The 24,893-nt window shown below is 34.3% G+C and overlaps 1 protein-coding gene across 2 annotated transcripts in view; it reads right to left on the bottom strand.

Annotated features, from left to right (window-relative positions):
- Positions 1-269: 269 nt before the first annotated feature.
- Positions 270-24,893, bottom strand: part of LOC116338146 (zinc finger protein ush) — a 43,539-nt gene continuing 18,915 nt past the window's right edge. The window contains exons 2-12 of one of the 2 annotated variants that reach the window (XM_031763231.1): positions 20,379-20,423; positions 5,118-5,766; positions 4,737-4,965; positions 4,436-4,563; positions 4,132-4,320; positions 3,821-4,048; positions 2,779-3,688; positions 2,493-2,695; positions 2,179-2,422; positions 1,975-2,105; positions 270-1,881 (exon numbers count right to left, since the gene is read on the bottom strand). In XM_031763231.1, the coding sequence (XP_031619091.1) occupies positions 1,452-1,881; positions 1,975-2,105; positions 2,179-2,422; positions 2,493-2,695; positions 2,779-3,688; positions 3,821-4,048; positions 4,132-4,320; positions 4,436-4,563; positions 4,737-4,965; positions 5,118-5,766; positions 20,379-20,423 (3,386 nt within the window). In that variant the 3' untranslated portion in view covers positions 270-1,451. Of the gene's footprint in view, positions 1,882-1,974; positions 2,106-2,178; positions 2,423-2,492; positions 2,696-2,778; positions 3,689-3,820; positions 4,049-4,131; positions 4,321-4,435; positions 4,582-4,736; positions 4,966-5,117; positions 5,767-20,378; positions 20,424-24,893 lie in introns of both variants that reach the window. The other variant, XM_031763230.1, reaches the window with a different exon arrangement.

Genomic DNA, 24,893 nt, shown 5'->3' with positions numbered 1-24,893 from the left:
CCCCCCAGAAATTATCCACCAAGATTTTTCGAATTTTTTTTTTAAATTACCCCCCCTAAAACTCAGGACGCCAGAATCTATGAATGAAGGCTACTTTAGTTTTAGCCAATGTTTAGCCATATGTAAATATTATTTCCGGATGATAAATAAGAACGAATTAATTTGTGTATTTTCAGTTTAAAAAAAAAACAAGTTTTAATTGTTTGCAATACGAAATGAAAACTTCCTGTATTATCCGTGTTAGAAAATGAAGAAAAACATGAATATAATTCAATGTGGTATTATTAAATTATTTATTGTCAATTTCTTTTTGCATTCAAAACTAATTATGATTATAAATACATACATGTATAATAAGAATCTTTCTCGTTTTTATTTTGATTATCGTCTACCTCCAACTTCTGGCTATTCTGCCTTTTATTTCTAACTCTCCAGTGTGATTATTTCAAGATCGATTATTTGTATAATGTCAAATGCTAATCTAAATGTAAAATTGCCATGTCGGTATCCGATTTGGCTTGAATGACAATTGTCATAAATGCATATCGATTTATATTTGGATTAGAATGCTTTTAGCTCTTATGCAAAGTTACAAATTTATTTCAAATATGGCAAAAAGTCTTGGATATTTTTCTTCATTGGCAAATATTATGGCTATGCCATATTTAAAAAAACGAAAATAAATTGAAAGTGTTTTTTTAAGTAGAGAAATGGGTATTACTGCATTTCGTTCGTCACTATTCGCATGGCCAAATTTATGAAATGAGATCTTTTTACTAATATATTTCAATTTAAATTCTCTTGAACTTTGAATCAAGAATTTATTTCATTGATTATTTCTAACAAGAAATTGAAAATGATGATGCAGAGTATTGTGGATCTTGGAACGGATACACACTACCTTTAGTGATATATGGTTTAAATGTGCCGAATTTGAATCAAGTAGATAATTCTTATTTAGTTTTTATAATTATGTGTTAGGTTCAGTCGATTGTTCCGGTATCATTTTATTTTTATTTTTTCATTAAATAATCGCCACATGAATGCGCATTTAAGCTATCAATTCGTATTTAGTTTATTATGGGATCACATGCATCTCTCATATATGAAATTCCTTAGTGTTTAGAAAATAATAATTTTTACCGTTTTGACGCCAACGAAAGAATGCGTTCGATTTTTGTGTATTGATACATAGACTTATATATATAGACTATACTGAATACATTTTATGTGTTAGTAACGATTAAATTAGGAATGCATAAATCGCATTCTTTATTCCTGTAAACGTCATGTTTAATAGTTTCTTATGTCATGTGTATTATTTGATTTGTTTAAAGTTAAAAACCTACATATCTTCTACGAAAACTAAACATCAAACAAATATTATTTTCAAAGTAACGATTTTCGGTAAACAAGTGTATTGAAAATGAAACAAATGTAACGCTCATTGTTTATGTAACGACTGATGTCTGGTTTGGTGACGATCTTGGTGGATTTGGTGTGACTGGTCCAATATCCAATTCATTTGGAACATTTCGGCAATACGATTTTTTATGAGCAATATATGAACTCATATACTTAAACTTGATGTCGCAAACATGACAATATTTATTGTCGTCTCCAGATGTGGATGCATTTAATGAAATTGAATTGGCTGTTGTTACACCACTTAAAAGTGTTCTCGTTACGTGTGAACTTCTTTGGAATGTTCGAGCCGAATCAGAATCGGCGATATCGGAACTCTTTTCGTCATCTTCGTTGTCCGAGATTTCGACATTCTCAATTTTTATGGTATTCATGACAATATCATTTGATTCTGGAATAAGAATTGGTGATCGATCCGAAGATTTTGATTCTGATGGTTCCGTTTTCACAATTACTCTATAAAATAGTTTTCATCGGTTAATGACAAGCTATAACAATGGTATATGGCATTTATTTATGAATATTTATTTAACAAATGTAGGTATATACCTAGCTGAATTTTGTGTATCAGTTTCAGCATCGCACAATAAGCTCTCGTCACCTTCCCCAATTAAAGGAGACGAAATTATAGACGACGGAATTTGTTCATCAGTTGAGTGTGCAATTTTTATGTGTCGAATCTGAAATTGTGAGATATTAGTTTAGTTCCTTGCCCAAATATGAGTTACTCTAAAGTACAAATACTGTACATACCAAATTTCCCTTAGATATTGATGTGTAGGTGCATTTTTCACAGTGATATGTTTGTGCGATAGCAGCTGTGGTCGCTGGCTGAGCATTCTCAGGTGATGCAGCTTGATTCAATAGTGTAGGTGAAGGTAATATAGTTGCAGCAGCTTCAGCATTTTCGTCATCCAAGGTACATGATATGTAATTTTCTTCATTGAAATCGTTTGTCTTTTTATCGAAATGCATTCGAATATGTGTGCGCATTCCACTGTATACATAATAATACATACATATTGTAAATTTTTTTGACTTTAACTAATAATCTAACTAATACTTACCGCAATGTATTGCCTTTGTATCCACAGATTGTGCATCTAAATGCTTTGACACCAGCGTGCGTTTCTAAATGCTTACGAGATTCAGTTGAATTTGCACTGACCACATCACACACAGGGCATTTAAAAAGATTCTGATTCGTAGTAGCGCACGTTTGCGATGCATCATGGAACATTTTGCATTTGGTACATTTATCCTTGACCACCTATCGAATTAATAATAATTACACACTGTTACACACGAACAATTTATTTAATCTGATTGATAGATAAAATGTATCACACTTACCGCTGGAACTTCAATTCTTTTTGTGCAGTAATATGTTTGGTGCGCCTTTAAATTGTCAAGTGATGTAAATTTAATTCCACAAGCCGCACAAATTAATTGTTGATATGCACCGTGTATTGTTCCAGCCGAGTTTCCAGTTTGATTCGCTGCTGCCAGTGGGGATGTGGGTGGACTTGGTTTTACTTTTCCTTCTGTATTTTCTTCAATATTTCTTGACGAACAGTAGTGTTTTTTATGTGCCAAATAGTTTTCATATTTGCAAAACACAATGTTACACTCTTTGCATTTTGATACACCTTGCTTTACAAAAATTTGTGGTTGAACCAGCGGCAATGCGGTTGATGCACCAACAATTTGTTTTTTTGTAATGCCAGCCGCTACTGCAATTGGTGATGTTGTTTTTGCAATTGGTAACGGAACATTGTTTACATTTGTTGCGATATTTAGAGCTAAATCGAAGTTTTGACCATCAAGCAAGTGCTGTGCTGAAGAATTTAAAACTGCAGCAACCGAATTCGAATCAGCCATACGTGCCGTTAATTCATTGACCAATAATGGTCGAAGAATAGTTGAAGCTGTCTGCGCATTTGGTTGATTCAAATGAAGACTAGAAGCAAGAGAGCTTGGTGACAGCGTTAGAATACCACGTGGACTGCTCGAGCTACGTTTTGGTGATGGAGTCAATGGGGGTGGAGATCCGGGCAATGATGGTGCACAAACAATTTGCTCCGGCGATGCAGAGTTACTGCTGTTTAGTAATAGGTTCTCTTTGCCATCATTTAGAGCATCAATATTTGTTCGCTGTAAGTCACCCGATATAGAAGATGAAATTGATGCCGAACGTTCTCTATACGAACGGTCGACAGATAACCGTCGTACCGATAAGTCCAATGGCGTTGTATTTCCCTCTCTGGCGATAAATGAAATGAGGTTCAGATTAAATGAATGACAAAGAAACAACAACATAATTATATCGCTGAATGTATTTTTAAAATGACAACAGCACAATTGCCATATTTATATTTTTTATTTTTTATTTTACCGGCTATTTGTGTTTCGTTTAGCAACTTTCGATGTTGTTTCTAGATGATTTGGACTAACTTCTGAATCGCTTGGTTGTGTCGATGTCTTGGCGACGGGTGTTTGTGGTCTTGTCGATTGCCCCTTACTTACACTTGGTACTGAAATGGCTTGAGCTATTGGTTGCAATGATCCATTTTGCAAAACATAACAATTCAAATCGGGATTCGCTATTCCAGCCGATACACTCCTAAAATAGATAAAATAGGCGGAAATGATCAGAATATTTCATTCCATCAGGACTGACCATTATCATTTTTTGAAAAAACTTACAAAGGTCCTGGCAATACATTTGCTCCTCGAATCAAAGAATATGGTATGATAATAATGGGCGTTGTAGGTAGTGCCAAAAAGGGTTGAGTTGGTCCGATCGTTTCTGGAAATTTGTTATTCTCCTCCGTGGTTTTCGGTTGAACGGTTTTTTGGGTGACGTTTTTTGTAGAAGAAGTGGGTGGACCCGGTCTACATAAGATAAACATGAAATCGTTTAAAATAGCGATAAAACTAATGTAACAAAAATAATGTGAATTGATTTTAAAATTGTGATTACAATTTGTAATTTACAATCAAAACTTACCCATCTCGATGTCTATTACCACAATAAAATTCTTTGTGAGCACGAAATGTTTTTGTATTTGAAAATCGAATGTCACAATCCGTACAGTATCGGTCGACTTGATGCAACTGTATTGGTTGTTGTGGTTGCTGTAGAGATGGTTGAATCTGAATAAATTGTTTTTCAACATAGAATAAAAATAAAAAGTCCTTCATTTTTTTTCATCATACGTGTAATAGCATTGATGTATATATGCGATTCAATTCATATGAAATGAATGTTAAAAATAATATTTGTATAAATAAAAAAAAGTAATTTTTACTTGACTAGAACAATCATCACCATTCGATGTGACCGAACTGGAGGTTGGTGATGTTTGATGCATTCGCATGTGACGATTTAATGAAACTTTCTTATCAGCACTATACGAGCATTGATTACATCCATATTGTTTGGTGGTGCGAACAGTTTTTGTTGCTGATTCAGTGCTGCTGCCGTCATCGACTAATATCACTTTCAGTGGATTATTCGAGTCTTCGGTATCTTTTTTGCTGCGTGATGAGACAGAGAAAAAAAAATATAAATACCCGATTCGATTAGTAAAAAGAATAGATTTTTGGAATTGATTTTTCATTTTTGAGATTTCGTTGGATTTATTTGAATCCATCAATCATAAACAATGATAAAAACAAATTTGATTTACTTGTGAGTGCAGTAGAATGTTTGATGAGCCTCCAGTGTTGAAATGGATGAGAATTTAATGCCACACGGTTGACAAATGAATGCTGGCACTCGTGGAAGGATGTCGGCTGGGTTAATGTTTTGTTGCAAATTAACAACAAATTTATTTCCAGATGGCCGAAACGTTGAATCATGTCGTCTACGAATCTTTTCAGGTGGTGGTCCATTATCTTCGTGCAAAAGTATGGGCGGTGATATGGAATCTTCTTGTATTTCATCATCACAGTTTGATTCAGTTTCGTAATTTTCAACCGTATTCGCTCGTATACTTTGTATATCTTTTGCTTCTGGCTGCAATGCTGGATCCGATGCAAGCGTTATATTCAATCGCAATTTTGGTAGTTCAATATTGGTACTATTCAATTCAGTTGAGCCAGTGGTTTTCGTCTCAATTTTTATATCGATCGGTAAGTTTGGTGATGCAATGGGTGTTGTCGATGTGGCAGGAGTGCTGCTGTGCGAACTCGTTTCTAATGATAATGGCGATGCATCATTCGCAGGCGTATCTTTTTTATCACTTTCGCTAATTGATTGTGACCGCGCTAATGTGTTATCGTCGCTGGCCACTGTACTCTGTTCGTCGTCTATTTCGGTTGAAATGCTTTCTGGATCTATGTAAGAAAAAAAGAATGAACAGAAACCATTTATTCAATATTTTTCACACCATAGTGCTTTCGATACTATACATTATTGTTATTTATTGAAATATTTATGGATGCCGTAAAACTTAGTGTCGTAATAAAAATGCTTGAGCGCAATTTAAGTATCTCAAAAAATGCAACGAAATATTTACGTAGAATACATCAGATTTGAATGCTATCTGAAAGTCTGAACAGAGATGCACTGAATTCTTCAACAAGAGTCCCTTGTGCAATTCAATAAAAGTGGTTTCGATTCAAATTATGTTTACTATTTAATATTGTTTTTGGAAAGTGCTCAAATTCTGTGCAATTATTGTTAATAACTTCTTAATTTGCTTTTGATTTAACCGTTCAATTTAACAATGAAATAAAATTTACAAACACAAATTTGCTTATTATATGAAAGAAAAGTCTTGAAAGCGTTTATGAGCAACGGATGTGTTGGAATTCAACGTATCATTTGTCGAACTAGATTATATAGAATGAAATTGCTTCGTCGATGTTCTTTATAAAATGGATAGCAGCGCAATGTTTACGAGAGCGCAATAGATTATGTCATGATTTTAATTCGCTTATATCGAAATTTACATAAAACATATAACGAGTTGAAGCTCCAATTTATAAACATATTTTGCATTCATCCGCCGATATCGAAAGCTCAAAATCTTTAAATTATTTTCTGGCTCGCATAAATTTCAAAGATTATTTTTCTATCGCTTACTTCATACCCGTACATACGCTCGCACATAAGTAATTGTATGGGTTTGCGAACCAATGCCACCCCATTCGCCAAATCAAGAGACGATAGAAAAAGGCCAAAGAGAAAAGCCGTACGAGAAAGATCATACAACACACAACTTGCAGAAATGAAAATGTATTATTACACAAACAACAAAACCGATACACATTTTAAATGTATTGGCATGTTTGCTGTATGCAAATTGTTCGTACTGAATGTGCAATGATGAAGAGAAGCGAAGAAAAAATACTTGATGGAATGAGATGAACGAGACGTGAATGTCCTAAGTCTATGGTAAAATAGCAGAACTTTTTGCATATCGGATTTTAAATAATTTCTTCTTTCATAGAAGCGAAGCGAAAACGAGAAAGAGGTTATGAGGGACAAGCACGATGGAATACAACGATGAATGTATGAAAATATGCTATGAAATTGAATGTATTTTCTCCGAGAATTTTCTGTTGCATTCTGATTCGGGTCCTCTTCTCTCGCTCTCTTTCCATCTCTCGTTCATCATCTACAAAGTTGAGACGACAATATAAATTGAAGGGGAGGAAATTAGAATTGTTTGGTATATACAAAATTTATAAGCACTTATACAACATCACAAAGAACTGGAACGGAGATCAATTTTAGATTTTCGCTTAGAATTTATCGTTTCCGGTTGTCATTTTTTTTTCTCGCACATACCCATAGAGCAAGGGAAAAGTCTCCGTTTTCACTTTACATTTAAATTTAAACAAGCTAATGGTATTTTTCAATATTCACGTATTTGCATGTGCTTTCGTTATTAGATTCTGATACGTATACATATGCAATGCAACTTGTACACTCTATTTGAGATAAAAAAATATTGATTTGTTTCCATCGAAAAATGGAACTTTGTTATGCACAAGAACTTTTTTGTTGTTGTTGGGAAATGCAGCATCGAAATAACCGAAGCCAAATGACATAACCAAAAGCCAATCAAAGGAAATCAGCCAGCTCAACAGTCGAAGCAAAGAATATTCATTGTAACGAATGTCTTAATTAAGACCATAAACGGCAGTGTGTCGTTGCTAATTTATATTCCAAGAATTTAAAGCAAAAACACACTGATCAAGACAACACGAATGGCATGTATTTTTGTTGGACACGATTCCTTTCACATTTCCATACTCGTTGATGCAATATGATGTCAGCGATCTCTGAACTTTATGCATCACTCGTGTGATGCCATTTCAACGTGTGAGATTGAGCAACTGAAATATGCAGAATATTTAGACTGTTTCATGTGTTCAATTCATTTGGAGTTGAGGTGGTTTTGAGGATCAAATTGTCTATACCAGTTCACAAGTAAAAATCTTGTAACCAATTCAATGTAATTGAAACCGTGCTATTGACGCAAAATGTGTCGTCAAGAGAAATCTCTTGATGATTTTGAATATGCTTTCAAATAAGTTTGTGGTAAGAAGGAATCGAGCGTTTGTCACTTCAGATCAATCGACAACATTGCAAAGCATGAAGCCTATCTGTTTTATCGCGTGTTCCAAGTTAATTTTTTTCTGCTCATTTGTGAGGCATTGAGAAACAAGTACAATGTTAACATGATCGGAATAGTTTTTTTTCATCGTCGTCTTGTTCATTCGTTTATGTATTTCTGTAACTTGATAAGATCTCTAATAGTACAGTTTAGCTGTGGAAAATGAGAAGACACGACTTGTGTCAATTTACTTGAAAGCATTAAAACGATTGCACTGAATCGATTTTTCCATGAAAAATATATATATATATATATGTATAAGAACACGATTATATCGAACTTGTAATTGGATTGGCTGTGGCAATGAATATTACTTTTAGATTTTATTTCATCAATTCCACCGAAATGCTTAGAGTCCTTTTGTCCATTCCATTTATCTATCAAAATATTATTATTTACGATGTGCACATATATTCACGGACCCAAAAAAGTGCAAATCCATAATCAAACAGAACAAAGCGGAAGCGAAAAAAATCTGTGAAATGCAAATTGTTCGATCGATACAAATTGAACACAATTGACATTATTTGGTATTTCGTTCTTATTGTTGTTTTATGCGTGTTTGCGTGCGCTTCTTGGCGATAGTGCCTTTAACATTCACATTCTCGCTGCACCTCACTTGACATTTTTTGCCGCACACAATCCGTTTCTGCGATTCGATTCGAAGATTATTTTACAGTTTATAAAAGAAAGCAAAGAGCAAACGGCTTCCATCTTTGTCTTGTATACGATTGGAGACCGAACTATTTGGTATCGCATACGCTATCGAATCAATGCTAATTGTCGGTGCGTCAAAAAGAACTTTTGATGATGATTCACACAAACAAAGCGAATAACAAACAGAACTACATGCCGCTCTTCTTTTCCATGCTTGTGCGATGCACACAATGGATTACAATTGACATTTCAATAGATGCAAACTGACTGCCTAGCTTACGCATTTCACACAACAGCACCAAAATGTGATAAGTTTGAATATCGAATACATCACAAAACGTTGTTTTTTTCCCCTTCCTTTCTTGGCACTTTTGCACACTCTATTCGCAGTAGCAGCGGTAGTTTACTTTGCCGCATTTCGTTTTTTTTTTTGCTCTTGTGCCTTGAGCAACGATTCAACGAGTGACAAAGTACAATGTTAAATCAATGAGAAACTCACCGAAATGGCACAAAAACGTTCGGTCGTTCAAAAAGAACATTCGTATGTATGTTTATGCATGTTAACTATCATTTTGGCAAGACATTTCCATACTACTGATTTAAGTATTCCGATCATGAAAGCTCGTGAATAGCAACGCACACAAAGTCACAATCACACTCAAACATATATTGGACCAAATGAAAAGAGAAAGATCATAGTGGTTTGTTATGTTACGATTTTTATCGACGAATTGATTAATTTGGCAATAATTTTTTTGCGCCATCTCTCTTGACCATTAGTGATTTTTGCTTAAAAATAAAAAATCAATTCTTTTCATTTCCACACAATTTAAAATAGTCTTACCAGACATTCAATTCTAATGCTATCTCTAGTGGTGTTTGTTTCAATTTTCATTGAATGCTGGTGTTCGTTTAATCAACATCGCAAATATTCATGCATATTTTTCGAGCTCTGTAACTCTCTCTCTCTCTCAATTTGATTATCTAACATCCCTTCATTTCCATATTTTCTCTCCCAAATGCCGGATATACTATCAGTTCTCTTGCACACGTATACCATTCACACGCATATCGCAAATGCAGACAAACCTGAAAAATCGTCTGGAGTGGATGTCAATTCAACGAGAGCAGCTAACGTTCATACTGTCTCACTCTTACAACTTACACAGATAGAGATTCAACAATAACAATATTTTTTTTTATAGTGATCCCCTATTTAAATATGAACCACTCTTATCGCTTATGCATGTACATATTTGTTGGTGTGCAATATCATTCTGTGTTATCCATCTCCCGATTTGCGACACGTATTTGCTCCAGGAGACAGAAAGAGAAAAAAATCGCGCTCAATTTGATTTCGTTGACACTGTTGTTTTTCCTATAGAGCGCACAGGAATAGCAATACATACACACCAGCATACCAACAAATGTTTGTTATCAGTTTTCCTCTTTGCCAGAATGATAATAGCAAAGATAAAACGCCATTTATTCTTTATTTTCTGTTTTCTGTTATCCAGTTCGGTGGAACGGGACACAAGAGATAGAGCCAAACCAAAAACTGTGCGATGTGACTCACGCAGTGTGTAAAAGATAACATTATCGCTGTATGGCAGATGCGCTGTATGCTCACTTTTTTCCCGTGTACGAGCTAGAACCTAATTGCAAGCATTAATGAAAACTGAATATTCACTGAGTTCAGTAAAAGAACAAACAAGCACCCATACTCCACAATCAAAAATGATAAACGATGCTTTATTTGAATAATTCGTCGTATGAAATTGTGAGCAATTAGTCTTCGGCGGTTTCTGATTGGATCTTCCCAGTGAAAAATGTATTTCAAAAAAAGTAAATCAAATAGTTTATTGCATTTAAGTATTTAAAAAAAGTGCTCATGTACCAACTGCTAAATACGGTTTTGAAAATATTTAAAACAACAACGAAAGTACAGTCTTGAAATGAAGATATTCCTGTATGATAGTATCAAATGTATCATTATGCAAATCCATTTCCGCACTAACTATTCTTGTTGAAATAACTGCGCAATGGATTGAAGGCATTTATTGTTGGACCAAAGTCGATAAAAATTATATCCCAAAAACCACTTCCGAAATATTCTTTTTTATATGTGTTCATTATCAAAATGTCATTTTAATGACTGAATTAACACAAATGAAAATTGTGTGCACTAGTTGTGAAATGAAACCCCACCTATTATCGTTTCTATCTCTCGGTGCCACATTGAACAAATAGTTCCCAATAATTTAGCATGCTTGTCGCACTCAAAATATAAAAAAAAAACGAGACCGAAATCGAACATGAGTGCTACAAATGTAGAGCGACCCTCTCATTGTCTCTTTTGCACCATGATATCGAAGCGAGCATTTTTTTAAAATATACATATATTTTCATTGTTCCAGCAGATTTTTTCTTTCATTTGCTACGGTAGAGCTGTACTCAAAAGCGGCGATAATATATGCGCGTAGCTCCTTATCTAGTCTACGTTTGGATAAACGACATTTTTTCTGCTGGTGCGTCGCACAGTACAAATATATATATTTATCGCTCGACATATACCGAATAAAATCAACTGAAATACAGTGGTGCACAAAAAAACCGCTCATACAATCACACAAACATATATACAAAAAGCGGTTCGAAGTTTATTTATTCTGGAAATGTGTTTGCCTATCTGGTGTTCACAGAAGCACAAAAATCGACTAGTGCATTGTTTCTCTATTTTTAGCTAGATATGTAAGCTTATAATTTTTCAAAAGTCAACTTCAAATCCAGAGGACTAGAAACTCGCAATAAAAAAATGCTTCGATTTAAAATATAAATATATACAGAAATGTGTGTGTGTGTGTGTATAGCGAATTTTCGCACAACGTCAGCCAATCCAAAATCTAATGCGTGCCACTAAATTGAGCCTCGCGATTCGGTGAAGACAATTCAGAAAAAACGGAACAAAAAGCCATTTTTATCGGTATTTATGTTGTACGTGAAATTGCATGCAGTGAAGCTTGAATTCAACAATATACTGGTTTTTTGATAAGAATACCAAGTGGCTTCTTCGTTCATTCATTCACGCATATTCGCTAATCTGCGCTCGACTGTGATAACATAATGCATATGCTTTATATCGGTGGATGCATTTGCTACACAAACGTTTTCATTCGGCTTTGAATGCATTACGATTGCACTGTTGTTTTATGCTGAAATTGCTTTATGATTATTTATTTAAACAATTTTGTGCGTTTGATAATTGGAACAAATGAAAATCTATCTTACAGTTTCAATTTGTAATGAGTGAGCGCGCGCTTGAAAAAGTGGAACTACTTTTTTTTTCTGTGTATGTTATCAAATTTGAATTTGTACGTTACATGCAATTGATATCCGATATGGAGTGCGTGATATTATTGTGATTTTTACTTTGTCACTCAATTACGCCGTTAAAATACATATTATGTATCACCTTTTATTAGTCACTATGCAAAGCAAAATGAACAGAAAATTTACAGAATTCTAGATGAACTACCATTATTTTACAAACACACGATTAATTTCTATACGTTATATTACCACTTTATCTGTGTTGCTTGATAAAAAAAAACTCACTAAATTCTGTGCGCCAAATGCGTTCTTTCATTGGCAACACATTCATCGAAATTTCACATTATTTTTCTGTGGTCACGTACTTTTTTGTTTGAATTTTTCTTCGGTTCAGCAAATACAGCCGATAACATTCAAATTAATACGTTCAATTTGTTAAAGGCTTGTTTTTTTACTGGTAGTTATCCATACATAAACTTAACTAAGGTCTGATTGAACGATTGAATTTCAAGTTTTTGCTGGTTGAATATAAATCAAGGGAAAATACATTTGTAGATTGTGGTACGTATTTGGTATATACCATTCATATGAATAAACATACGAACATCTATCATTGAATACGGAAATTTACCAGCACTGAAGATTCGCTGTTGTTACACCATAGCTCTAGTATGGCTTTGCCCCTCAAAGAAAATCATTAAATCGATTGTGAAAAGGGCTCGTTTTTGCTACATCCTAACTGGCAGTAAATGCAAAAAAGAAAAAACTCCATTTGGTACCGATAAAAAAAGCGTGTTAAAGAACGCAATTAATTGCATTTAAATAGCCTGAATTGATACCACTAGACTGGTAAAAAATAAATGAAAAAATATCAAAGTGCATTACATCAATAGGCATTAAAAGGCTTGAATTAAAGGACATTGGAAACATATTTTAAAGAAGATTTGTTATGCATAGCAATTAGTAAAGGACATACATATGTACATTTTTAAATTGAAGAAAAAAAGAGAAGTATACAATGTATTGACTTTGTGATTAGGAGTTTTACATTTAAAAATATGAGCAATCCGAAGTGTTTTGGGGGCTTGCAGTGTTTTTGGAGCTTTGAGATGCATCGCAGTTTTTGTATGTGCTTCTCCACTCTTTTTTTATCATGAATAAACAATTACAGATTTATGGTAATACTTTTATTGAACTGAAATAATGTCGATATAAAAGAAATAAATTCTTATGCATATATATACGCCTAAAAATTTAAGCTCGACTATCAATAAATCGATAAATAGTGAGCGCCTCAGATTGGTCAAAGGACCCAGCATCTAGACCAAGAGAAAATTCGTCAAAAAAGTCATTGTGCGATTATTATTCGTTGAGAACGATAGATGATGTATATGAATGGCCCGGAACCATATCAATGGCTGTTAAAAACGATGAGGTTGAAAATAATACGTTATCAATTTTTCAAAAAACAGAAAGACTTCCAATCATAAAACTCTCCAGTAAATCGTTTTTATACTTTATCCGAAAATTTTCTTATCAGCAAACAACAAAAAGAATTACCGCATACTCACACTCTACAAGTCTTGCTATCTTTCGTCTTTCATGTCTCGTGCACATGTTCAGTGAGTGGCGCAAACGGTCTTAGGAGCAGTATGAGAAGGTGTTTTGATGAATATAAATAAGTTCTTATCGGGATGGTAGCATACAACACACGCTCCGTATCAACGCGTCACAGCGAAAAGGGTGAGTTTTTCCGCTCAAGTACCATACAATACAAGAATTAGGTGAAATTGCACGATTTGCGTTTATTTAACCAGATCTTGTGACCAATCTCTGCTCGTATTAAGCCTGTACAAGTTTGTGATTGGTTATTTGACAAAAATGAATTGTTTATTTACAGTAAAAATATTCAATCGTAGTGGATGATTTTGTTTAACTCAATTGAAATCATGACTAACAATTTCATTCTATTGCTGATTCTTACTGTGAGAATTGATTACAGTGATTAAAATGATGAAATAAGACTTTGTGTGCTTTACTGTATACTCATTCGTCATAGATAAGTCGAATAGCTATCGATTAGTTGATGCGATGAGATTAAGGAAATATGCAAACAAATCACTTTCGATCTTATTCAAAATTAATGATGGAAATACGCTTATACTTCTTACGATGAATATAATATTACTGAGAGAGAAATCATCTTGGTTTTGAGCCAACGATTAATCGCCATCTGTTCCATATATTGATAGATTTATCGATAGGGTAGCAGCCATATATCTTGACTTTCAAATTTATACAAAAAAAAAACTATGTGCACACTGTACTTTGTGTATGTTTGTGAAGCGGCAATGCAAAACGAAACTTTGGAAATAATGTCGTGCCAGCGCATTTTAAGTAATTCCAAAATATTTGTGACGAACGATAAAAAGTCGGGCGATATAACCGGCAACGAAACAATCAACAAGAATAATAGCTACAGGAAAAGCGATCACTATGAATCTATATTCAAAACTTGGTCGAATCTTTCGTACACAAAATCCTTTCATACATACATGTATGCTTATGGTATATTCTACATAAATTTTGCAAACAAAATAATAAATCTATCTCTTCATTGAGGCGAAAATGCCGGAGATTCGCAACCAACTTTTTAACGTCAAATACACATCTCATCATCATCGTTATGATTCATAGCCATAGCACTCAAATTCAATGCCTTAGCTTTCGCACACTACTTCATAGATTCAATCCACAAGCACAAACGCACACATTCCACTTAACTTGACACCGGCTTCACATCTTATTATTGTATATCATTTTAGTTTCTTATCAGTGTCGGCCAGCCGCGTTCAAATACATACTTTATACTTTATAAATTGCGATATGCTTGATGTGATGTGGAGTGAGGGCGGGAGCGATTGCGCGCGAGAATAAAAGAGAGGTGCAGTTGGATGACAATGCAAAGAGTTTGAGCATAAACGGCGATATGGACGAAACGGTTGAAAGCCAAATAAAGATTTTCGAATGAGTTTTTGTAGTTCATCATTCACCGCATTTACAGGAAAACGAGTTACTTTGTTGTTGGCGATTTTTTTCCCTTACACAATATTTGTACTGATGATGGCAGTTTTGTAAATATATGTTATACAAAAAGTATTACTTTAAAGTGGAAAATCTATACACACATACAAGTATACAGCACGCAACCACTTTGTCGAATATTCTTTGGAAATATTCTGCAAACATTTCAAATTGGATTTTGAGTCTCAGGACATAGATAAACGTGAATTGATCAAATGGATTTAATACGTTCGATAAAAATTGAATTCTGTATAAATCCAATTCGATAACGAAAAATGTAATTTCAGTAAAAATGGGGCTATTTAAATCCAAGAAATTTTTTCCTTTCAATATCACCGAATATTTGTCTAAAATAATCCAAGCAAAAATATTTTTTATATGAAGATGAAGAACAGGGAAAACGAAGGAATTTTCGGATTGAGTGATAAATAAAGGAATATTGTGCACATGATCTGAACTGATATGCAATTGATTTTCGTTGCATGCATGCATCCATGCATCTTTACTCATACCTACACACACATACAAACACACAACGATGAATATTTTGGGTTCTCAATTTTATCGTCAGAATTTGCATACGACTCCTTACCGTTCCGAATTTAAAATGTAATCTCGACCATTTTAAGATTGCTACTTGTGTGCACACGAACAAGCTTCGCATTTTCCGAATGTGTCTCAAAACCAACGTAACAGGGTGAGCCGATTTTGCTATATTAAAGCATGTTTGAAAAATAAAATCCAGATATTCTTCAGAAAATCACATGACACTTTGCTTCAATTGTTCTGATCAGCACCAGCCGTTTGTGTCGACTCGTACTCGAAGATGATTGAAAAAAATGCACAACTGATCACCCTGTTCAATCTGCATAAAATGCATAAAGATACACTTTATCCACCAGAGGGTTGAGCTTTTTCTTATCTTCTCACGGAACAGCAGTAACCGAAAATAGTGTTGCAATGCAAAACAAGTATAGTGAAGCAGGACTAATACTACGAGCAACACCACCACCTCCACCAACACTACTACTACTACTGAAGCAAGGAATAAAACTTCCTTTGGTTATTGAGAAAATATCGTATATAGCCACATTCTATACCTAACAAATTCAAAAGAAAAACAACGGAAAATAGAGAGAAACGAATTAAATGCACAGCGGAGTGTGAGTTAAAAATGTTTGCATCATACCTATACATACGACATGACTTTCAGCCGTATCGGTATCTTTCGCCAACACGAACAATTGTTGTTAGTATTATCTTTCGTATGTTTAAGCAATTCTTTTATTCGGTTACATTTCTTCTCGATTTCAGCTTCAATGAGAAAAATGTGAAAAAACCATAGCATTTTATTCATTCTTTTTTTTGTTTATGTATCCCTGGGCGGTTCGCGCTCGTGAAATCTTCACCATTTCAAACTATTTATATTATCATTTCAAACTGAATGATGTTCCGTAAGAAATTGCATCAAAAATTCCATTTTTGTATAAAAATGGCGGAAAAATATTTCTTTTACATAAGTTAAATCATTTGAATCAAAAGAATTCATTTTCATCCGTATGGTGTAAACTGTAAATGATTTACCATAATCTTATTGGAAGAAGATATTCCAAAGAAATATCCGAGGCAATAAGTTTCAATTGGTTTTATCATTGAAACACACTGCTGACACAATATTCTTTTTATAAGGGTTTATGCTGATAAATAGATCAAATGCCATCATTCACATACACGGGATGTGTATCAATGTGACACTCGATAATACATGTGTATGGTTTAATATCAATCGCATGATATGGTGTAATTTTTTTTAACAGAAAAAATTCCAACAGCCAAAGGCACAAGGTTTTTGACCACCGATTGTTTCTCTATGTATACGACTGCGTTGTATATATTTGTGCCCATAGTAAGCAATAAACAGTATAAACGATCATAAATATATGTAGTAGTCAATAATAAATAGACAACAATGAAATAGTAGTGAAGCTAGTATGCGATTATGGGCCAATCGAATGTTGAAAAGACAACGGTGAAAAATCGCAATAGAACCACACACCAGTTAACACATACACACCAAATATTTTATACATAAAAAGTCTTATCTGCAACCCGCAGCTACTGAAAACGTTATCGTTGAATTCCACCTACAATAGGGTGACACCAAATAAATGAACCAAGAGAATGGGAGTGACGACTCACATGCACACATAGCAAAACTTTGAAAAATTTCGCTTACTTCGCTCTGTAACAATGCTATTCGATTTTTTTTTTTCGCGCTGTCTGTCCAACATGGACGAGCTTATGTGTACAATACAATCAATTCACGGATAATTTGTGACACTATCAAAAAAAGAAGCGCATCCAAGTGCTAAAATGAATGATGTTGATGTGACAACCAAGCGATGGATACTTTAAATTGAAGTTAAGCATACAACCGATTTAAAAAAAAGTGTTGACAAAAGGTCCTTGAATAGTTAAAGTAATCTATTAAGCAATAAGGAAGAAAATTTTGGGATTTTGCCAGTTCAATTTTTAAAAATGTATCAATTCGAAAGAAAATTCACAAGATTTCGCGAATAATGATAATTATACATGAAATAAGTTGATCGAGATGAGTTCAGAAATCAGTTCTCAATCGAAGTGGTCGCGCAATTTTAGCTCTGTAAAAGTGTAACGGTGATGAGATGGTGAGTGCTGTTGCTTCTGCTCTTGGAACAGTGTAAGAAATACACTACCTGGTGATCAAGATAAAAACAATTCTGTAATACAATACAAAAGGAACCGATATTGCTAACGCAATACAATTCTAAATAAGTGCATTGGTTCGTATTCGAAATGTACGTATATTTAAACATTATTTCGATATTTGATTTTTTGCGCTCAATTTTGTACTGCCGATCAGTGTGACCGTGTTGCTGTTATTTCTGTAACTGCTTACATGTTTTGTCGTTTGTACTCTTCTTCTTCCTTTTTCCTCAAGTTTCCACGTGAAAATTTGCCATTGCATTTACAAAAGTACAAATAGAATAGCAAATGGAAAAGAATTTCAGTGTTTGGCCATCGTCTGGTGTTGCAACGGCCCGAAATCGCACTATTTTGATCTCTACCGTTTCTTCTGTTTTTCTTTTTCAACGTACAAATAAAAGTGAAAGATTTTAACATTGTGATAATGTTCTTGAAACAAACGATTGAAAATTGATATCTGTTCGGTGCTCTGCGGTAATAAATATCTCACGAATATTTTTTTTTTTCTTCATTCGCCGAATCACTTCTCATTCGTTCTCTCTTTTGTTATCGAATTGGCTAGCATAGTAGTGTGTATTCGCGATTTAAAGCATGTGCAATGTGCATTTACAATGGATTTTATTTTGAACGCACTTTTCTCGCTCGTATGTCTTGAGCAGCAAGCTACAATGTATAATACCAATATAGCAACTATCAGGCAATTGAAGAAAAAATGCAGTGCAAAACACACTCACACATTTGTGTAATAGTGAAATCGCAAGACAGAATCAGAGATATAGCCACACGGTCGTTGCAAACACCGACTACAAACGAAAAAAGGAAGAAAATGCAACGAAAAAAAAGCACAATAAAAATAACGAAAAGTGTTTTCGTTTTAACGCTACACAGCGTCTCTTTCACTGCAAATGTGTTGCCGTTTTCTCAATCTAGTTAAACCTTTTGTTGCAGTTATATTGATTTCAGTAGTGATGAAGCATATGAGAGGAGCTCTAAGTGTGCAATCGTGATGAGAATATGCACAAATACGACGGTATATAACCGCAAAAACTGAAATCGAATTTATCGCAAACGGGACAAACACAAACGCAAGCGAGATCGCATATACTTCACATCACACTATGGGCGCATGTGAGGGCCACGATACAGATCCAAGAAGTCCAAACTTAATTTAGGCAATGGATAAAATACGAGCAAATATCGAAGAAAAAAAGAATCACAACCATTCTGGCTTTTTGTTTAATAAAGTACTGATTAGCGATTCGATTACAAGCTCACACACATACACCCGATCAACTCCACACAAACAAATTCGATTGTGTAGAATAATTCCGTTCAGGAATTAAAAAAAAAAAAAAAACTAAAATAATAATGCAACAAAACGAAAAAAAAATATCTTACACAAAAGAGATAATCAGCAGTCAGTATGCATATTGCTGTATATAAGCGACTGTGTGTATTACTTAAAAATGCATTGTGCACACAAATCCATTCTGAGTTTCGAGACCAAACGCAATAACGGCAATGATAACAATCGATTTCTTTCAAAAAAAAGAAGAGAAAAACAAACGAAATTAATAACAACGGCTGTTAAGGTTTTATAAATTTTTTATTCGTTGCACATTTTATGCATTGCGTTAGAATTCTTGTGACCAATAAATTGTATACATATTTGGATCGCTAATTTTTTGACCTGTTACATGAATTGCATAATCATTGTCGTTTGTGAAAATTACTCAAAATCAGTTGCTTACGATCGTGTGATTTATGGTGTTTGCAAATTTTTTGTTAGTAAAACAAAGACGCGCAATATACACCTTTCTCATTCTCTTTTTATATAGATGAACATTGAATTTATTTTGAATTTTCCATGTTCAATGTTCATGTTTACGTGGGTTCTCGTGCTGAATTTTCTATGTGCTTTGTGCTTCATTTCTTCCTTTACATCGGATTGCCACTTCCAATATGGATAATAAATATAATAAATGTTATGACAAATGAGTACATATCACTTTCCGCATACAATACATGCTTAATGCCGTTGGTTGGGTTGTAAAATGCACACCGGATCGCGATAAATTGTATAACGAACTAAAAAACGAAAAACACATTCGTCGTTAAAAGACAGAAAATTCACATATTATTTGTACAATGTTCATCCAAAATGTACGACAAAAAAACCATAACGTTTTGGTCTTCTATGCGGGCACTGTTCTTCTTTCGATAAGAAAATGGAAAAGATGAAACATTAGGATAGAAAAGTTCAAACCCACATATAGTTGTCATTTCACCAGTACGCTCTCACACATCCGAAAAAAAAACGAACGAACTAACACTTTTTTTATTGATAATTTTTGTTCAAAAAACAAATTGGAGATATTCGCCGTTGGGTGTCTATTCCAAACACCTCATGAACACAAAAGTAAATGATTTATAACAAATAATCAGTTTGTCCATGCTTTTCAACTAATGTTGACATTGTTCATCATGAAAACAAATTCAACTCACCTTGTTGTAATATAGCCATGTTTCGTACTGAATTTTCGCTTTCGTCTGTGGAAAATAAAATAGAGAAACAATTCAGTTTAGACAAATAACATTCAAACATACATTTAACAAATGAGAATATAATGTGAATATTCAAATTAAAATCAATTTTAATTATCTGAATGGACTCCATAAGTTTCATAGAGAGTATATTTCTCTTTCGAATTAACATCGAAAGACAAGGTCAAATTAGATGTACAAAAATGAACTACAAAGAAATGTAATCAACAAATCAAGAGTAATGTCGAAAATTCCACGCACATTCGGAACAATGAATACAATGGATATCAATCTATAATCAAATTTTGGCGCTCAGAAACGTTCAATCATTTTAATGGCTTTTACACTGAATAAGATTCAGCAGCCATCACTGAGTACGTTGTTGCTATCGTTGTTGCTGACGCTGACGCTCTTTGCATTGGTTTTGATTTTTATCGTGATTAAAGATTTTATCATACATAAAATATATGAACAGGGACCGCGCACCATTTGTACTACGTAAAAACTTACGAATCAAATATGAAACTTAATGTAGAAGTTTTATTGTAACCGGCATACGTACGTAGCGCATGCATTCGATCGATTAAACGGAAAACGAACGGAATGATAAAATGGAAAAACGACTCAAAAGATAAAAAATAGAACCAACAATATATGAAACGCAAAAGGAAAACAAAAACTGTAAAATAAGGAAGGTGTCCTTATCTAGCAGAATCATAATGGAGAGTAAAGAGTGAGAGGATGATGGTAGAGCATGAAAAGAATGTATTTTTTTAAAAATACATAGATAACACTGTCATTGCATATCTCATTGAACATCAGAAGTTGTTTTCGTTTGTACGGTGTCATTTTTGGACACCAACTTCAAGTTGGCGTAAGACAGAGTTCATTACTATTGTAGTATGATATTATTGTGGCGTGTTTGAATACCCAAACCGTAGGTAACAATGACAATGGTAAACTTACGAACATGTGAAAACTTTTTCATTTTAAGGTTTAATTCGTAGTTTACCGTTTTTCCGACTCAATCTAATATGACGTCAACGGCGGCATTGTCGCAAACCAAACATTTTCGACCCCATTCCAAGATTTTTCGTCTACCAGTCTTCTTATCGGGAGATTTTTTTTTTGAAAAACATTATCTCACTCAAAGATTTATTTCTTATCAGTGCTTGTGCTTCATTTAAACAAGCCAAATGGAATGTATTACAGCATTGCAAAGAATGAAAAAGAAATAACACAACAAACGTAGTCACAAACACACACACATAGAGAAAGAGCATAGCGGAGTACAGCGAAAGCGAAATGGAAACGGAACTTTTCGCCGATGTGATGGTTTTATCTATTCTCCAACGTTCGTTAAAATGTTTTATAATGCGTGTATGGTTTGCATGTGTCTTTTTTCTTGCTGTTATTTTTCGTGTGCTGTGCACATTTTTCTCTTTCAGTCTAATTCAAGTTTGTCGGTTCGGTGTTATCAGCAAGAACCAGCAGACACTATTATGTATATCGGGCATGCATTTGCGTTTGTGTGTACTGTGTACATGAACCGATGAACAGTAAGGGTAGGAGAGATCAAGCGCACGTTATCAATTGGTCCGATCAACAATGGTATTTTCTCTCGCTCTGACTCTGATGTTTGTGTGTATTAGTGTATTTGATTGTAAGTGTGATTGTATGTCTGCATCGGTATCGGTGTGTTTGTGCATGTGTATATGTGCCGGTCGTTCCTATCTATCTCAGCATACAACCAAACAAATGAATGTGGTGCCATGCAAACTTGGTTCGTGTGCTATGCATGCATTTAATGCTGACATGATATATTATATTTCTGTCATACAGATTTACGAAAGATAACCGATAACATTGGCACTGGAGCACATGTAGCCTCAGACATACATCGAACGTACAGAGAGCACCAGGAACAACTTATTTATTTTAGAAAATCGAATTTTTTGGATTTTCTTGATTTTACTTGATTTTGTTTTCTTGGTTCGACTATTGGAGAAAACGGGCTGCTCTAATTGAAAATTATCCGTTTTTTGGGTCGATTTTGATGGCTACATTCCAGAAGCATTTGATGAATCATTCGCTTATCGAGTTTTATGCGTTTTCGAATCTCAAACAAAGGATACACAAAACACCAAATGAATGGAATAGAATGGCGGAGCATGAATGAAGTTTGTGAATCAACATCAAAACCGATTGTGTTTTTTTTTTTCATTTTCTGTGTAATACTCTTATCTGCTTGCAGTCAAGCCCTTCTCCTATCGCTGCACTCTGCTGCGTGTTTTTGTGTTGATTCAAATAACACACAACAAATAGAATATTTTATCTTCATTCAGCATTCAAGCATTCTATGCGATCATGCAATCATTTTTGTTGTAGTACTTCAATGAGAGTGCTGTGGTGGTAGTGATGGTGGCTGTATTCGTGGCGATGATGATGAAAGCATAGAGTACATAGCAACGCTTCTATGCTATACCATGTCGAATGGCATTGGTGCACTGTGCGCTTTTCACCCTTATCGTACTATTTCCGAACGATTGTAAGTGCGATAAGAATCCAAAAGTTAACGTTTGCAACGGCGTCGACTATTTACAATTGCTAAGTTCATGAAAAATGTGTGCTAAACTGTTTATACCGGTTAAATTATGTATGAGTGAGTGAGTGTGTGTGGGTGGGTCTGTGCGACAACGAACATTAAATTACCTTTTCATTGAAATGCACAAACACAAACGCAGAGGAAATCGTCGCTATTTTCTCTTTTTCATTTGTTCCATTATAAATGGAATTTTTCGTTTATCGAATAATCTTTTATTTGCTCTCTGGCGATACGAGCACATTGATTGATCGTGTTTCTCTCTTTCTCTTTCTCTTTCTCTTCCCCCCCCCCCCCCCACTCCTCAGTGGTCGTTGCACGTATTTTTGGTCGTTTGTATTATTTTGATGTGACATTAAATTGCAAGCGTTGCTGCTCGACAAAACTAATAGATTCAATATTAAGATAACGAAAGATAAAAATATTTGATATCCCAAACGTAATATCATTCCAACACATGCTGATAAAATACATTTGAAGTAATGCTAAAAAAAATATCAAAATGTCGAACATGTTATATATATTTTATTTGTGAAAAATGCTCAAATGTGCAGCAAATCATCAATCGATGTTTCAAAAAATGATTTTAATCGCTTGTCTGACTGGTTCGTTACGAACAGCACAACAAAATATAACCAACCCGGTTGTTTCTCTCACCATGCTGAACTTATACTATCTCAACAAGCCAAAGTCAATCTGCATTCGATTTGGTTACTTCTACGAAACCGAATGCTGGCTTATTCACGTTAAATTGTTTCAAAACAACTTATTTACATATCTCAAACGGATTCTTGTAAGGCAAAAGGCAGCTGAATTTTGTATTGGTTGGTGTAAATATATCGCGCGCTGGTAGAAAAATGAAGGAGCGATGAATTGTAATGTAATCGCATATTCAGTAGCTGGTTGCCGATGAAGTAGCAAAGAAGAGCAAAACCATGACAGTATTTATATATGAAAAAAAAAAAGAAAACACATAACCGTAAAGAGATTGAAACGCATACACTCGCCGAACAGAAATCAGTTTAAAATGGTTAGAGTTATGGCGCTATTATTGCGATCGTGCGGAAGACTGATAATATTTACGTTTCCCCGAAATCTTTGCTGTTGCATTTTGATGAAAATATACATTCGGAACACACACAAACACAGAAAACGGCATCGCACACAGCATATATCGAATGCAAGCCGGGAGGGAAATGAGTATGGCTGTGTGCGGGTGTGCAATAACACAAGAAATTTTTCGTTGAGCTTTTCAAATTGTTTATCATCAAAATGTTTGTACTTTTGCTTGCTGCATTTGTTTATCCATGCAAAATTTGTAATATATGCTAGAGAAAATGGAAGTGAATTCGTATGATTATAAATAAATATTTACAAAAGTTCACTTAGCCCGAAGAGGATATGGCATAAGAAGTCGTGACAATGTATTTATTTGATTTTATTTCATTTCGTAAACCGTTCAAATGCATGCCGAACGCGTCGTATGATCTTCGACGCATTAACAATAATGGTTTAATACGGCGTGCTTTTTTCTCTCTTTCTCTATTTGTTTTTGATTCAGTCATATTAGGAGTGTTGTTGTTCTTATTCTTCAGCGATGCGTGCTGAACCGTTTATAAATCTTTCCGAGTCTCTTGTTCGCTTATCAACTATAAAAATGATTTTTCGCATTGATTTATTTTATTTAAAGTTAATTATGTAAAAAGATATCGTTGTGTTCATACATTTGCATACTCCCAGGCATCTAAAATTCATATTGAATGAAGCAACAAAAATTCGCGCCAAATAAATAACAATAGCAGTAACAACAAAAACAACGACAGTCAGCCAATAGCTGGATCTTCAATGTATATATTTCTCTCTTGCTCGCTCGC

Source organism: Contarinia nasturtii, unplaced genomic scaffold (genome assembly GCF_009176525.2).
Source record: "Contarinia nasturtii isolate CC-2019 unplaced genomic scaffold, AAFC_CNas_1.1 Cnas_scaffold_350, whole genome shotgun sequence".
Taxonomy (NCBI): domain Eukaryota; kingdom Metazoa; phylum Arthropoda; class Insecta; order Diptera; family Cecidomyiidae; genus Contarinia; species Contarinia nasturtii.
Note: the sequence above shows the minus strand (reverse complement) of the source record. Positions and strands in the feature narration are given on the sequence as shown.